The sequence below is a fragment of the Triturus cristatus genome, chromosome 4_2, assembly GCF_964204655.1.
Source record: "Triturus cristatus chromosome 4_2, aTriCri1.1, whole genome shotgun sequence".
NCBI classification, from domain to species: Eukaryota; Metazoa; Chordata; class Amphibia; order Caudata; family Salamandridae; genus Triturus; species Triturus cristatus.
Window position 1 is genome coordinate 220,574,850 of NC_140586.1, and position 16,846 is coordinate 220,591,695.

General features: G+C 42.1%; 1 protein-coding gene and 1 long non-coding RNA gene across 2 annotated transcripts in view; one reads left to right on the forward strand and one right to left on the reverse strand.

Moving 5' to 3' along the window:
* Positions 1–16,846, forward strand: part of LOC146833452 (uncharacterized) — a 175,594-nt gene that overhangs the window by 39,191 nt on the left and 119,557 nt on the right. The window lies entirely within an intron of this gene.
* Positions 1–16,846, reverse strand: part of LOC146833453 (uncharacterized) — a 38,385-nt gene that overhangs the window by 15,207 nt on the left and 6,332 nt on the right. The window contains exons 3-4 of the mRNA XM_085601274.1: positions 10,353–10,476; positions 173–339 (exon numbers count right to left, since the gene is read on the reverse strand). Of these exons, the coding sequence (XP_085457400.1) occupies positions 173–339; positions 10,353–10,476 (291 nt within the window). The remainder of the gene's footprint in view (positions 1–172; positions 340–10,352; positions 10,477–16,846) is intronic.

Sequence of the window (16,846 nt, forward strand, 5' to 3'; positions counted from 1 at the left end):
GTTTATGCAAAAGTTGGGATTGTTTAATTGAAGTTGTACAAAAGTTTTAAGAGTTTTAGAAACAGTTGTTAATAAATTAGCTTTCACAAACAAATACGGATTACATTATTGTGTCTGGAAAAAAATTGAATTGTTCAATAAAAAGTTAGATAAACTATTAAGCAGTTCTCACCTTTATCATGTCTCCAAACTGATCCTGCACCAGCTCTTGCAGCTTATCCTTGGTCATGTAATGTTGCCCCTGGTCATCAGTCCCCTTGCAATATTTATTGAACGTGGCGATAATTTTCATTCCACAAGAGGGGAGTACTGTGTCTGCCGGCGATGAATCCTGCGGACCTAAAGGAGAAAAAGTCTCAGTTATTGCCCTCTTCCATGCTAGAACCTTTGTAGTTCCCATCACATGTTATACCTTCATTTACCTTTGCCCTATAGGAATCCGCTTTATCTTCAAATCAGATACACCAGTGGCCTCTCTCTTGTGTTTGCCTAAGTACTCACACCCTTTTAAATCCCCCTTCCCTTTGTCCCTTCCTCCAGACACCTCTGGGTGTCTCATGTATTTGCCTGTTTCTTGTTACTCCAGCTCTGAATGAAGGATTGATGGTGTTATCTACCCGGGCCATAGTTCTAGCCGTAAAACATGCCTCAACAAATCTCTACTCCATTTTGGGGAACAGATCACCGTAGCGCTGTTGACATTCTTTCCATGTCTCAAGCTATTCTCATGTACAAGACACACATTGAAGGCCAAAAATTGTTTTCAGATATAAATGGGAAGCAATGGTTCCTGTGCTTGTAGTGAGTTTGTGCGCTATGCCTGTTGCGTCTGCCATATGGAAGATTGGTATAAGTGCATTGATAAACCAAAGGGTTCTGCATCATTGATGTTTGAATTACTATTTGGAGATGCTTAGGGATTCTAGCATGAAAGATTTTGAAGGCATATATTAAGCAAATTTCCTTCTTGCTTTGGAGCTTAAGGCCTAATTCCCTGGACACAAACAATCTGTCCATGATAAATGCCATGCTCTTCAAATGGTTGTAATGATATTGTCTGCCATGGAGTCAACCAATTATGCCGGATTCTTTAATTTCTTACAACATTTGTAACAGTAGACTGTAGATGGGTCAGAGAAAATTTGCAAACTATCCTATTTTAAACTATCTTGTCATATATTGTATTGCCTTGATAGTAGTACTTCAGATGAAGTTTGTTTATACTGGTCTAGTGAATTAATAACTTGCATTGAAACCACCAACAGCTTGAAACGCAGGACATATTCACTCCTTTGCTTTTTCTCAACCTGTATCTGATAGCGCTGTGTCTGGAAATGCTTGGTTGCTTTCTCCTCCACTGAGGCGATAGTTGTTCACTTCAATCAGTAATGCCCTAAACACATTCCTTCTCGATGAGACACCAGTGGGTTTTCAAAGACCATGGATCTGATCCAGTATTGAAATGATAACTGATACATGCATACATATTTTACTGGGAAGTCAAAACTTAGCCCATCAGGGCAAAAGATCAACCTCTCAACTCACCATCTGAACTAAAGAAGCCCTTGTAGGCTGGATCTGCATTCCAGCTCAGGTCATTTGCGCAGAACTCACCAGGACTGAAATTTGGTGGTGTGAGCTCATCTTGGTGGAAAAGTAAGCCTCGCCGCAAAAAAAGGGCAGCAAGAAAAACGTATGTATCCTGCAGTGGATCCCTTTTGGGATCTATTGATGCCTTACCTTAGAGAATGGAGGCAAGCCTCACTAAAAGTGAGATGGCTTTTAATTCAGTGGAATAGATATTTGAAAGATTTAGAGAGTTTGGTGTAGAGTGTGAGAAACAGGTAGCAAATAACAAAATCCACAAACTAGAGGACAAAGCATTGAGTCTAGACTCCATGTTGGTGAAGCCCGGCAGTGGCCAAGATGGAGGCTCATTTGCTAAGCTCCATGAGCAGATCTGAAATTTAAGGGGCTAGAGACGATGCACAATATACTGAGGCTACAGGAAATTGCTGGAGGTGGTGCTGACAAGAGGGTTGCTGACAAAGCAGAAGGTGATCTACGAGGGGGTGCAGCCTCCCTGTGGTCAGTGAGCTGAGACAGCAGCCGCCATGGCTGCTGGGCTGCTGAGGAGATTGGGGAATTTTTCTAACTTGTGAGAAGAATGGGCACATCTGCCCGTGGTGTGATGGACTCGCCCTGAGAATGTGGTGGTGCTGGGAAAACATGAACCAACACACAAGCCATGGGAGTCGATTCACCAAAATGCCTGGGGTAGCGGAACTGACTTCACATGGCCTCTAACCCCTATGTGACATTACAGAAAATTACATCACTTGACCATGAATCTGGTGACATCATACGAATTTCCATCATGTGACCTTTGACCTGGAATTTTGTAGAAAGTTACATTACATAACCTTCGACCTGATGATATTACAGGTAGTGCTATAATATGACATTTGATAATGCTGCCAACTTACTGTTGTCAAAGAACTAGCATCTTATTGCCATAGGGGGGCACAGACAGACTGGTATATGGCAGTGCATGAAAGAGCGAATGCCATTACCATGCGCCCATCCATTTACTTCCTTCTGCTGCTGTGACCAGGTGCCTATCTCTTTTTTTCCCTTATGATGTTCTCTCACCATGAGACCCTTTCTCTGGTCTCTTAAGCCTCTAGCTTCTGCAATGTGTGTCTGTTTTCAAACCAAGCTCTTCTAGGTTCTGCCACCAATAACTCTTTCATTAGTGAGTGTTATATAGTGCTACTCATCCCAATGTAGAATGTCAGAGCGCTTTACATCACAAATATATTATACAGAGAACAGCGAGTCATACAAGTGTGTAAGTCAATGTATAGGAAATGTTACTTAATACAATTGTGGGCTACAAGGTGTAGCAGCCATACTGGTAGGCATGATATCTTAAGAGTGCTTGGTCTCGAGAAACAAAGGGGCAAATTTAATACGTTTTCATGAAATGCAGTAACCAAAGTCTAAGGAGAGAGCACAACAGCACTATATCTACTAAGATATGGTGCTGTTGCTCTCTCCTCTGGTGTTGACGTACCTTGCCCCAAAGCACATACCCTTTATCGTGCAAGGGTGTGTGCTTGATGTAAAGCATAGGTTTCTAGTGGAGGCCCTCACCCACTCCACCCCAATGAAAGCACAAAATTTGGATGAAGCTGTAGACAACTTCTCATCCTGGATAGACTCCTCCATTAGGTCATTACCAAAAAGCAAAGGAAAAAACAACCATAGGATCACCCCCACTTCCCCCTGGTATACTGAACAATTAAAAATCTTAAAAATAGGATGTAAGGCGCTAGAGCGAATATGGAGAAAGAACTATTGTCCTACTGCTAAATCGGAACTCTGTGCAGCCCAAAAAAGTTACTACGCAGCGATTAAACCAGCTAAAGGGGAATTCTACATGTCTAGAATTCAAAAAGCTAAAAACAACAGTCGAGAAATTTTCTCCATAGTTAAAAGCTTTACTGCCCTGGTAGCAGAGAAGACTTCAGTTCCGCCCTCCACAGACTGGTGTGAGCAACTATCCACCTTTTTCATCGAGATAATTCAAAAAATTCAAGACAGTCTGAATAACCCTGACCAGCCACTTGCCCCGCAATCTGATCTAGCCTTAATTTACCAACCACCTCCTCCTTCACTTTCCCAAGTAACTAAGGCTAAAGCAGAGATGACCAAATTTACTCAGGTCGAAAATATAGATGTTATGACCATATTAAAAACTCTGAAGTCAGGGTCACCTATAGATCCTTGCCCTGCGAGGGTCCTAAATGGAGTAGCCGAAGTAATTACCCCTATGGTCACTGCCCTGGTCAATGAATCCCTAACTTCAGGAATTTCGCCCTCCAAGTGGAAACAAGCCAAACTTCTCCCTCTGATAAAAAAACCCTCCGCAGATCCATCGATCACCTCCAACTACAGGCCTATATCCCTCCTGCCAGCCCTTGCTAAAGTTTGCGAGAAGGCTGCATTCCGTCAACTTGAGAGATTCGTGGAATCTTCTGAGGCTCTACATCCGGCCCAATCAGGCTTCCGCACCTCTTTCAGTACTGAAACTGCATTGGTGGAGATGGCAGAGGCCATCAGGGAATGCCTTGACGGAGGCGGCAGAGCGGCCCTTATTCTTTTGGACCTCTCTGCCGCGTTCGACACGGTGCCCCACCTCCAGCTTCTATCTAGGCTGGAGGACATTGGCATCTCGGGCACGGCATTGGAATGGATCAGGTCTTTCCTATCTGACCGGACCCAACAGATTTGGTTACCTCCCTATCACTCCTCTAATCGAAGGGTAGAAACTGGAGTACCCCAAGGGTCGACCTTAAGTCCCCTTTTATTTAACATTTATTTAACTCCTTTGATCCGGCTGGCAGAGAACTGGGGTGCTAAGATTATGGCTTACGCCGACGACACCCAGCTTCTCTTCACCTGGAAAAAGGAGAACTTGTGCACCTCTGGAGTACGCCAATGCCTATCCTCTGTATTTGCCTGGCTAGTTAGAGCTTGCCTCAAATGCAACGAGGATAAAACAGAAATTCTGCTCTACGGCCAATTTCCCACTGACTTTAAGGAGTCTATTTGGCCCAGTGAATCAACATGCCCAACGGGAGAGAGTGGGATAGCCAAGAACCTGGGTATCTGGTTTGAAGCAGACTTATGTTTTCGCGACCAGATCTCGCGACTGGCGGGGACGTGTTTTGGAACCCTGACCACTCTTCGCAAATTCTTTCCCCTTCTTCCTCAAATGGCCAAAGAAACGGTAGCCAGAGCTCTGGTGCTCTCCCGTCTGGACTACTCAAACGCCCTTTATATAGGGGCACCTGACTACCTGATCAGAAAGCTACGGGTAGTCCAGAATGCAACGGTGAGACTCATTTTTAACATCTCAAGGAAACTCAGCGTTTGCAAACAGTTGAAGGAGCTTCACTGGCTTCCTGTGGCCCAAAGAGTGCGCTTTAAAACTTTGGTCCTCGTTTATAAAGCCCTCAATGGACCGTGCCCTTCCTATCTAGCCAAAAGATTCACTCTCTACCTCCCGACCCGTCAGCTGCGATCTACCTCCAGAAAGCAGGTGGTCGTCCCCAGATTTAAAAGAGTTCGCCTGGGTGGACAATCTTTGACGGTAAAGGGAGCTCAAATGTGGAACGCCCTGCCAGACGCTCTCAGACACTCTCCCAATCTGATCAATTTTAAAAAACTGCTTAAAACTCACCTCTTTCAAATCCATGAATAGCTGACTCCTTTTACCACTCTGATTCAGTTTCGTCCCCGCGCCAGGACAGTCTTGACTATCGGAGCGTGTTATAAATCCACATATAACATATAACATAACAGGTTTTATCCTGGAAGGGTACCCCTCTAGCACAAACCTTTATGCTTTGACAAAGTTTACCACTTTACCACTTTGTTAGCGTGATGGACAGTGAAACACACAATACAATTTGTAAATGTTTAGAGAAAATAAATCTGTTCTACAACTTTACGCTTGCCTCAATTAGGTGTAATGTTTTAATGCAAATCCCTTTCTTCCAAAGTTAGTAGATAGGGATTGGGTGAGATTAGTGTCAAAATCCGCCTCCGTGAAGTGCAGTACAGCATAGTGCTACTTTGTGTTACTTTATGGCTATTTCCCAATGCAATTCAGGATTTGCCCTGGAAAGTAAACCTCAAAACAACACTTTGCATAAGGTTTGCATCACTTTTATGACGCAAACCAATCGCAAATGGTTTGCAAATCTGCACCATAACATCAGGATGAGAAACATAACACAATAACTTGGGGCTTCATTCTAATACTTTTATATTACTACTCAAAGGAACCCATGCCTTGCTATTTGGTGCAGCTCAATGTGCTAGAAGGATTGTAACTTATGAACTCTGAGCAACAAAGGGATCTCTCTGTCAAAAGCAGTAACCCACTGATCTAGCTATGTAAAACATGGAGCAAACATTAACCATCTATGCCACTTTATCATTAGTCACAATTGTGGCTAGACAAATCACAAATCTCCCCATCAAGTGCAATAACAACCAGAGATATCATGGCATTCTAATTATCCCAGAAAAATGCCAGGACCACAAATATCTCTGTCAGCTGCTCTTATTGCTCTTCAACCTGTCGTGCAAAAGTTGCCCGCTTCAGCGTGGCACTCAGTGCAGTCGTAGCACTGCCCCAATGACGGAACCGCTGCTTAAATCCCATTTAAATTGCGTTAATATATCCAGAAATGCGCATACATAACCAATGGCCAGTAGCCATCAAAATTCTCATTTTAATTTGGGGTTTGAGTTTAAAAGTGTGCCCAATCATGTGATTTTTAAACTTTTTTAATGTTCTGCTTTTGAATACCAGACAATTTGCATTACTAAAGCATACAAAGGTAGTGAGAACCGTACAAAGCTGACTAGTAGCCCCATGTGACCTTTAGCACCTTTAGAGAAGGCTTGCATTATAGTATATTGTAGTCAGGAACTTTTAGTTTCACTCTTAACATAGTAACCATAGTTAGAAAAATGCCACTATGCAAATGCAATTGGTTAAAATGACACACTTTGCTAATGATCTCATCTGTGACAGGGAGCTATTTGGAAGTTCTTTGGGCATGTTTCAATGCACTGATATCAGGCTTTAATGTAGCCCTGCGTGTCAATTGTGAAGATCTTTGGCTGCTCAACTTATCACCTAATGAATAGCAAAGAGTGTAACTCTTGCCTGCTGCTTGCCTTTCATTCCCTGTCTGAACTTTCTGCTGCTTGCCTCTAGGTAACACTGGAGAGTGGCATGTCATTCACTCTTCTCAGCTCTTGTGAAGTTAAGGTGGAATGTTTTTCAATATAATGTGCCCCGGGCTATCAGAAAATTCAGCTGTGCCTCTGGAGTTTGGACCTTGGGCACCTACTCTTCTAATATAATGCAGAAGTAGTAGCCATGCCATCTAGTCGTTAAAAAACAATGCACCGCATGGATTCCAGGTCTGATCTTTCTTTGTGCAGTGTAGCACCAGTACTGTGGGCCTACAGAGTACAGTGTAGCTCCCGCCCTCATGCTTGATGGTGGGTGGGGTCAGAGGGGCCTGTTAGCGTGTTGCCAGGAAACACCTCAGCAGGTCCTTGCAAATGGCAACAGTTTAACTTTTTCATTTGAAACTGTTCACTGTTTCCATCAAGCACAGTTGCTTTCCAAAACAGCAGCTGCCCGAGACTTGAGTGGAAAATAAAAAGCTACTATTTTTCACAGTAGCACTGCCTTTGAGGCTCTCTGTTGACAGGGGTCCCAAGAGCAGTGCCAGAGGAAGCAAGACACAAAAAAATGAAAATCAGGGGAGGAGAAATGTATGTTAAGGTCACTCAGTTTCCACAAAGTAACGTATCCTTATCAAAAGGGAGTGAACGTAATCATTTTCTGGTCTCTTCATGTACCAGTTGTCTTACCCAAAACCCTCAACCAATTTTGACCACTCATGGTGTTAAGTGATCACCACTATGGTGTAGTATCGGGCGGCATCATCATTGGGTTTCGCACCTAGGTACTCGCTTCCCTAGGTGAGTACTGCCTCCTCTCATGGAAAAGTACTGGTGGGATCCGTATGGGTGAAAGAATTTAAATGATCTCCTGGATCTAAAAATTGATGTTTAATATGGAGTGCAATACACAGGGGTAATATTAAAAATCGTTGTTAAGTTTATCGGATGTGTAAATTGTCCTTGACATCGCCCGTGTTTGGTCAACATGTTTCGGCCCTTGTTGACCAAAAAAGGGTACAGTCCTCTGTCAGGACTGGTGTTGGAGACCAACAGATCTCTTGTTGTGACCTGTAAGTGTTTTACTCACGTGTCTTCACACTGGTAATTTTACCAATAGTAATAGCGGCTTCCATTGAGCCAGCACTCAACGTGTGGCCCCAATTTACACGAAAAAGTACCATCAATACATAGACAGGTCCTTATAACGAGCTTCCTTTCCCCATATGAACCAGAGTAATACAAGATCCCAGGATGATGACTTAAAAAAAATTCTATTGAGTCACGCTACATAAGTTGACATTTCAAAGAGAAGTTTACAACAGCATTTCAATGTCTTTCCTCTATGTCTATGGCTTAACAACACACACGAAGGAAGAAAGATGTATTCCCTGTTTTTTATTTTTCAGAGAGTCTCTCTTTTCTATTGAGTAATGTTCAGAACACTAAATAAACAGATGTGTAAAGTTACCACAAGGAAAAAAATCCAACTTTACGAAAACAACGAAATATTTCATATCCAGTTGTTTTAAAATCACTCTGGAGTCTAAGACTAAAACTTTGAATAATTTGACCCTGTGGAATACCTATTTTCACGTGCTGCATCCCTCCTTACCTTACTTTCCTCCCTTTAGGGCCCCTAGGCCTGCTGTATAGAGTTATAGGGTACCCATATATAGCTCGATTACAACTTAAATAGATTTTTCTTTCTGGATTTTTCTTTGTCTTTATTGAGAGATATGATTATTGTGATACCATGTAAGTGGTTCAACAGGGATGGTTAATCTTCCTGTCTATGTATTATCCTCAGAGATGTTACTAATTGTACACTTGATGGTTCAGGAGGCTTTTACCGCCTTCTGACTGTGATGTCCGAACCGAAACCTGATAGATTTAAGAGGCAGCATACATTTTATTTAATGTAGATAAAACAGACTTAGAGAGCTGGTGAGTATTTGTGGATGTGAATATGGTTTTATAGTGAATTAAGGTTGTTAGCCCAACTGCACAAGCTAAAACCTGGGACAACCATTATTGGAGGTGGATTGCAAAGTCTATCTGAAACCATGATAAGGCATTCCAGCAACTTCTGCAGCTACCCTTCCAGCTGTGTCCATTATAGGATAGTCTGCCCAAAAGCACACCCATTCAAGGTCTTTCGTTGGATCTGGCTCCTGGTCCGACTAGTTAAGAGTACAAAGTGTATGCAGCCCATCGCAGGAGGGTGGTATGTTTTGAACAGGGTAGAGAATGACAATTTTGGGTATTAATATGCCCACTACTGGTCTCATATGCACATTTACCATGTAATGTTATGGTTGGCCACAATGATATTAAAACTTGGTACATCATTACCAAAACCAGAAGAAATTGCAACCATGTTTGTCTTAGTTCCATATTAAAGCAAGGTGTGAAGGTCAAATATTTTGAAATTAATTAGAAGCATAGTTTTAAAAAATCAGTCCACAAAGTTTTGGTTATGCTACAGGCCCTGAACATATGCAGAGATATTTGATGGATATCAAGAATATTTAAAAATAATGTAAAACTTTTGCATTTTATCAAGATAACTGTGTTTCACAGAACCAGGGGTTGGCTGCAACTCTGTTGACAGATGTGCCCATTGTGTAAAAATGGCTTTCAGGATTATAGTCGAGTGCTCAGTGATAAAAAGAAAAACCAGGTGAATGGGCTTCATGCCAAGTATTGAACATTGGTAAACTAAGAGGCTTGATTAAGAAGAGGACTGTATTGGGACCCACCATACAGATGTTGCTTTTGACTGCCTTGCTTTGCATTCTGCTGCCTTATTTTCAGGTCGGTGGAGGGTAGTGTTCCCGATGAAAGAGTAGCAATCAGCACCAACATCTGGAACACCCACTTGAGGGATGTGACACCCCTCCCACACCATTTCAGCCAGCTTCCCTTCTGAGCAAAGCTGCCATGGAGACCATAGTGGTGTCACACAGAAATCTGTCAACTGTCCCGGCACACTGTGAAAAACATCGGGGACATTTTACATGGAGTCTGGCAATTAAATCTCCACTTTGAGGATCCACTGGCTGTCAGCAGCCAGTGGCTCCACTGCAGCAACCAGAGTCTGTGGCTATTGTGAATTACAGACCCCAAGGTCGACCAGATGTATTTTGTAAACAGGGCGGCCATTGGCAATCGCCTCAGATTTATTGTGATAGGACATAGCCTCATTTCAGGAGTTGGCCATTTGCTTTTTGGTGGCAAGTTGTATCAGAATAATTAGGAAACTGTAATTTAGGCATGAACATTTCCCTTAGAGGGGGGCATACAACTTCCTAGTAGTACCTTCATGAGCTGGGCACAAATTGTTTTGGGTTGGATAACTAGATTGAGCCTGGGGAGGGAGTGGGGGTTGGTGTGTTTGGAAGACTGTCTTCTGGTAGCAGGGCAGGGCCTTGCTCTGCCTCCACCATCCTGGTGGTGCTGCTGAATTGCCTTTCTCATGTTAGGTGACTGCTTAGGAATCCAGTATAATGATGACGCCTCACAAAGAAAGCCTTCTTATGTCTGGGGAATACTGGTTGTTTATTAGCTCTCACCTTTGGACATTGCGACCAGCAGTTTGCCGTAGAATGCACAGAGAACGGGCATTGAGAGCTTACTCTCCGTTACATCCTCCACCATTTTCATGAACTCCTTCACTGTTTCGGCGTTCTTAGGGTCCTGCAGGAAGAAAGAACTTGTATTATTAAGCCACTTATATACCTGTATAGGACCAGTGAAGAGATCACGTATATATGTGAGTAGGAGCATTATATAGACCTTATATATGTGCATTGGAGTAGTGTAAATACCTTACATACAGTGCTTTATTTGAGCCAGTGATTGCAGGCACCCATTGCCAGCACTTATTTTTCCTTATCAGATTTTCACCCAGAACTGGAGAGAGAAAAACACGAACGGGAGCAAGACAGAAAAAGATGGAAAAACTGTGCCAAATTGAGAAACAGGGATGCAAACAGAACCTGCAAGAGTGAGATAAAGGGGCAGGGAGTGTATGGTGCTGAATGAAAGAGGCAGAGGTTAGAATCAAGACTATTCAGCCCCTGATATTTGTAGCACTGGCCACGGGCTTCTGGCCAATCTTTGGGCCCCGGTACTTTCTATTTTAACAGTTAAGCATTGCATATATATGTATATGAACATTGCGGAGACTGCGCATAGGAGCACTGCAAAGAAGTTATCTATGTATAGGAGCACTGACAAAGGTCTCTTGCTCTAGCCCTCTCTCTCTCTCTCTCTCTCTCTCTCTCTCTCTCTCTCTCTCTCTCTCTCTCTCTCTCTCTCTATATATATATATATATATATATATATATATATATATATATATATTATATATATATCGCGCTCGACTTCCGCCTTTTTCCCTTCACTCTCGATCGGGTGCTTCAAACGTGGTGACGGACACCGCGTACATATCCAGGCTCACGGTATACAACAAGTACCAGCACTCACGGGAACAGTTGCTCTTAGTTTATTGTCGTGAGTTTGTCCTAACAATAAACTAAGGGCAACAGTTCTCGTGAGTGCTGGTACTTGCTGTATACCATGAGCCTATATATATATATATATATCGCTGAAAAAAACTAAGGCCAAAGTCATGTTATAGTTATGTTAGGCATGATAACAATATCTTACCTTGCATTAAAATAAAGCTCAGAAATTCACCGAAAAAAGCAAAGATTAAAGTGACGTCGTAGGTGAAAATGTCAGATAAGACGTAACATTTTAATCTCTAAAGACCACAGAAATTTGTCAGTTATAGTTAACTGACGTAAATATCATTCTCGTCCTTGCAATCCATGGTGTTATCATTAATGATGTAATTTCAGATATAATCACTGTTATCAATAATGTTATAGAACAGTGTTTCCCAAACTGTGGGTCACGATCGGCTGCACGACCAGCTGGTGGGTTGCCAGCCGATTATTGGTGGGTTGTGAAAGTCCAAGCGATAAATAAAGATGCCTTTAAATTCTATATTTATCATGTCACGTTTTCTGTACTCCAAGGACAGAGGTCAAATGTAAGGCTATGTCTGCTGACAAATTGGTGGTATTTTGTCAGTGTAAGAAAAAAACACAGATTGTAATAGGAAACAGATTGTAATAGGATAAAAAAAAACACAGATTGTAATAGGATAAAAAAACAAGACACTTTACTTGGTGATGCACACATGATGAATATTCACCAACACCCAAATTTCACACAATGCCCTTTTTGTGCAATATCATTTTATCAGTAAGACTGTACGTCTGTCCAAATTCAGTGGAATGCGCGGTCTGTAAATGACAGTGCGCTAGCACATGATGCTTTAGTTACATAAAATAAATTGCCCACCTCATGCCCATTAAAGCTAGGTGGGTCACAAAAGCTTGTCCTTCTTAAACAACTGTGGGCCCTGTTGCTAAAACGTTTGGGCAAGCACTGTCATGGAACATCATCAGTGATGTAATATGTGAGGTCATGAGCACTGCATTGCCAAGGTGCAAGTTAGAGGAACTGTCTGCAGGAGTTGAAAATATCTTGTGGGAGACATTTTGCCTGTGAACCAGTCACCCTTCTGGTATCTTGCATGACGTTTAAATGCAACGTTTGCCATTGCACTCAGTTTTGATGCTAGAGAATGCAGAATGTTAATTTGAGACTTTTTGCACAATGCCGGCGTGATTTTTACAATACTTCATGAAAAGTATTTTCACAATCTTATGCTCTGAGACTGGAATCAGGTGCCACCGACTATTAGTCGCCCTATATTATTTGTTGGTGCCATTTTATACAACTCCTGGCCTACAAAGGCTGTCTCTCTACTGGAAAATGCATTAAACATGGATCCAACAGACAGTTATCCAGAAATTGACTCTTGGGGCTTCGACTGCCTGTACCTTTGCCTACCTAGATGACCCTAAGAGAGAACTTTGCAATGGCCGAGAACCTAGTGCTTCCAAACGATAGCAACGTCTACCAATGGAAAGCCACTGCCTTATGCATGGTATCCACAGTGGCTGCCAAATTTGTGATTTGTTACATTATGCAGCGTGAAATCTATCTCAGGAACGTCTGTTTTTCACCATTGTTTACGATTTTGGCTTTTATGTTTACGCGACTCTATATTAATAGGACCATCCATGATGGCACTATCTGTGGCAAAATCCAAGCAGACCTCATCACCTAAAGGTACATGCTAGAATTACCATTATTGGTAACTGTTTTTTGTGTGCAGGAGTGGCTAAATAGATGTTAATTGTTCTTTTCACTGGAAGGCCCATTTAAAGATGTTGTCTTTTTTACAGGAAAGACACAATGTTCTTGATGACCTACAAATAGATAAACACAGCCTCATGCAAAGCACCAGCACTAGGGGCCATTTTGTGCATATTACTGTATGCAGTGTGGAATCTACTGGGCACTTCTGGTTTTCATCATTGTTCAGAGTTTGGGCTTTTCTGTTTAGGCCTGTGTACATTAAGGACACTTTCTTTTAACTATATTGAAGGTGGCAACGGATGAGTTGTACTGTAGGTAGAATCAATGTCACCCCACCTCCCCTGAGAAATTTTTGACTACTCAACCACAACTACTACATAAGAGTCAAGGAAACTGAGACATTCCTGTGTAAACAGCACAATCCCAGTAACTTGAGCCATTGAGGAGAACAGTCAGTCTCTTCTCTAATATTTACCAGGACTTCATATACCACAGGATATGGGAACAAGCATTGGCAAGCCCAGTAGGTACTGCCTATTTGAGGTACGTGTCCGTGTTTTTAGCCATTCTGTACAGCATGTGGCTGCTGTGCAGCATGGCTAAAAGTTTAAAACAAAAGTGTTATGATGCAGCCTTTGCTGACTGTGCCACGCCATGATGCAGCCAGCATGGGCTGAGTCATACCATGTTGCTATGGTGGGTGTGAGGCAAGCAATGGAAGAAGGTCGAGGGGAAAGCAATGACAACAGGAGAGATAGATTGTTGCATGACTGAAAATGTTTAAAAAAGCGCTAATGATACTGGCCACATTATAGTGCTTTTTTTGTGCTCTGGCAGGTGGGTGCAGGGCCAACACAGATAGCGGAAAGAGGGCGTAAGGGGGAAGCAACAAAACAGAGGGGCAAGCAACAACACTGAGGGGGCAAGTAACAAAACAGAGAGGGTAAGCAACAACACCGAGGAAGCAAGCAACAGCAGGGAGGGCAGAAATGGCAGACATCAACATGGGCAGCAGATGGAGAGGCAAGCAACAAAATATCAGCAGGAGGGGGCAAGCAACAACACAGACAGTGGTTGGGGCAAACAACAGCATGGACAGCGGGTGGGGGTGAGCATCAGCATGGACAGCAGGTGGAGCAAGCAACAACAGACAGTGGGAACAGGCAAGTGACAATACAGACAGCGGGAGGAGGGTGAGAGAGGCAATCAACAACATGGATGGGTCAAGCAACAAAACAAAGGGTGGGAGGAGGCAAACACCAACATGGACAGTCAGTGGGGCCAAGGATCAATAAGGACAGTGGGTGGAGGCAAGCAACAATGGACAACGGGAGCAGGGTGAGAGGGTGCAAGCAACAGCAAGGAATGCTGAGGGGGCTAGCAACAACACAGACAGCTCAGGGGAAACATGAGTGCTTGAGGGGGAACAGAATCATACGGGTAAGAGTGAGCAGCACCATACGGGTAAGAGTGAGCAGAACAGAGCATGGGGGCACATGAGGGAAACAGCTCACAAGCACATATACTTTCACAGAGTGCTTCAACAAAAAGGAAAAGTAGTTCCTAATAACTAACATGAACAGTGGAAGGACAAAAGTACTTGGGCCACGCTCCAAGGGAGGGTAAAACAGAAGAGGATGTGAAGGCTACCTGCATTAACAAATCAGATGCAAGCAAAAATGAGTGATGATGAAGCCAATCATTCGTAAGCAATTGGTGTGTGCTAAGCCCACTGTTGATCCAAACAGCAGAGACACAGAACACAATAAAATTTGTTAAAATATCTGGTTAAAGCAGAATTGGTTGTTGAGAAATTAGGAATTGTCAACCACAGCTGAAACAAGCTTTTTAAAACCAATGCTTGGTATCTCTGAGTGTACAACAACCTCACTGGTACATGTAGAATTAGGTGCCATAAGAATTCCCTAACAGCTGAGAATCCTTGCCATGCTTTTTTGGGTGGGTTGTGCTGTAAAACTGACCGAGAAACCTGGTTTCTAGAGTTTGATTATGGGTGAGATAATGATAATAAAGGTCAATGGGAATTTGATCTTTTCAGCAAACTAACACAAAACAGATTTGGAATAGTATTAATGAAATAATATGATGTTAAATCACATTGTGGTATGGATCTAATAACATGTAAGATTATCACATTTCGCCTCCTCCAACTTTCCAAATTTAACCCCTTTGGCGCTGTGCACATTTTCGCCCTGTGCGGGCAATTTACATAGTGGGCGGGATTCGGACAGCCCCCTGCCGTCCTACGCACATGCCCACCGTGACACATGACGGCCGGGGCCGTCATGCGCACCGAAGGGGTTAAGGAAAACATCATAAAGACTTGATAGTTGCAGATGTTCGACTACTGCAATTCTGTGACAAAATATTCAATTGTGATTGAGAATTATGGGCCAAATGTACTCATTACTAGTCGAAAAACAGATGGTCCCTATTTGCTGCTAGTATTTGTGTGGCCAGTCAAGGTGAACTAATAGGTTGGTTAGTAAAATTCAGTATTGGAGTGGATTGCAATTTGATCTGCTTCATGAATATTAATGAGGTAGGTCGCAAATTGCAACTCATTCCAATTAGTGGCCATCACAGGGATGGTGGCCTTCTGGTGTAAGCAGGCCATCATGTCTACGATTGCTTTTAAATAAGGTAAACTTTTTTTTAAAGGCAGTTCATTTTCCTTAAAGAAAATGGGGCAGCACTCGAAAATAAGTTTCCTTTTTTTGAAAAGTGTGTTTGAGACTTGGCAGTGGTCCCCTGGACCACTTTATACTCCTAAACAAACTTTTTTTCTCATTCACATGGGGACCCCTTCCCTTTTGCGAATGGCTTACTACCTCAAGTTTAAGTTGATAATTTTTCAATGTCTTGCAACCAGATTACAGTCACAAAAGACTGATACATCTCATACCGATTTGCAATTTGAAAGGAAAGCCTACTTCACATACCTTCCGAATTGGAAATTGGTATCCATTTGCAAACCCATAAAAGTTTACCAACCACAAAAATTGAATCAATAAATAAAAAAAACAATTATGTGGTCGCAAACAGTGTATTAGATTGTTTGCAACATTAAATATGTTTAGTACAGCTAGGGTCACATGTATCAAAAAGCCATTTTGCATTCCTTAAATAGTGAATTTTAAGTAATTGCTATTTAAGGAACGCAAAATGGTATGTAAGAAATAGTGACTACCTAATAGCGATTTCTAAAGATTCGTAATCGCAATTAGTTCATCACTATTAGGTAACACTACTCCAGGTGCAAAGATTTTGCATTACCTAATTTGCGATTACCTAATTGGTAATCACAAATTAAGGAATGCAATACAAGGGTGCCTGTTAGCCTAAGGCATTTTTGTGCATTTTTCAAATTTGCACATGGTTACCATCGACTTGGAGTCAATGGTAATAGCATTTCCTAAATGCGCAGTTTGCATTTACAAAATGCTTCGTTCTTGTGCTAAGGGAATTGCAAATTGTGAATCCCTATTTGTAGTCGCAATTCAAGTTAATCGCAATTATTGGGATTACCCAAAATTGCGACTACAAATCCTTTCAAACATCTTGAAAGGCTATTTTGCATTCGCAAATGGGTGAATTTAGCGATTTGCACTGTTTGCGAATGTAAAATGGTTTCCTACATGTGGCCCCTAGACCTATTTCATTTTAAAATTTTAGTTACTTTTTATAATGCTTTGATCAAAAATTAATACTGTTGAATTTCCTTGGAAAAGGCTAAAATGTTTATTTTTACTATTGAATATATTTTTGATGATTTACCATTTTGAAATAATTGTACATTAAAGTT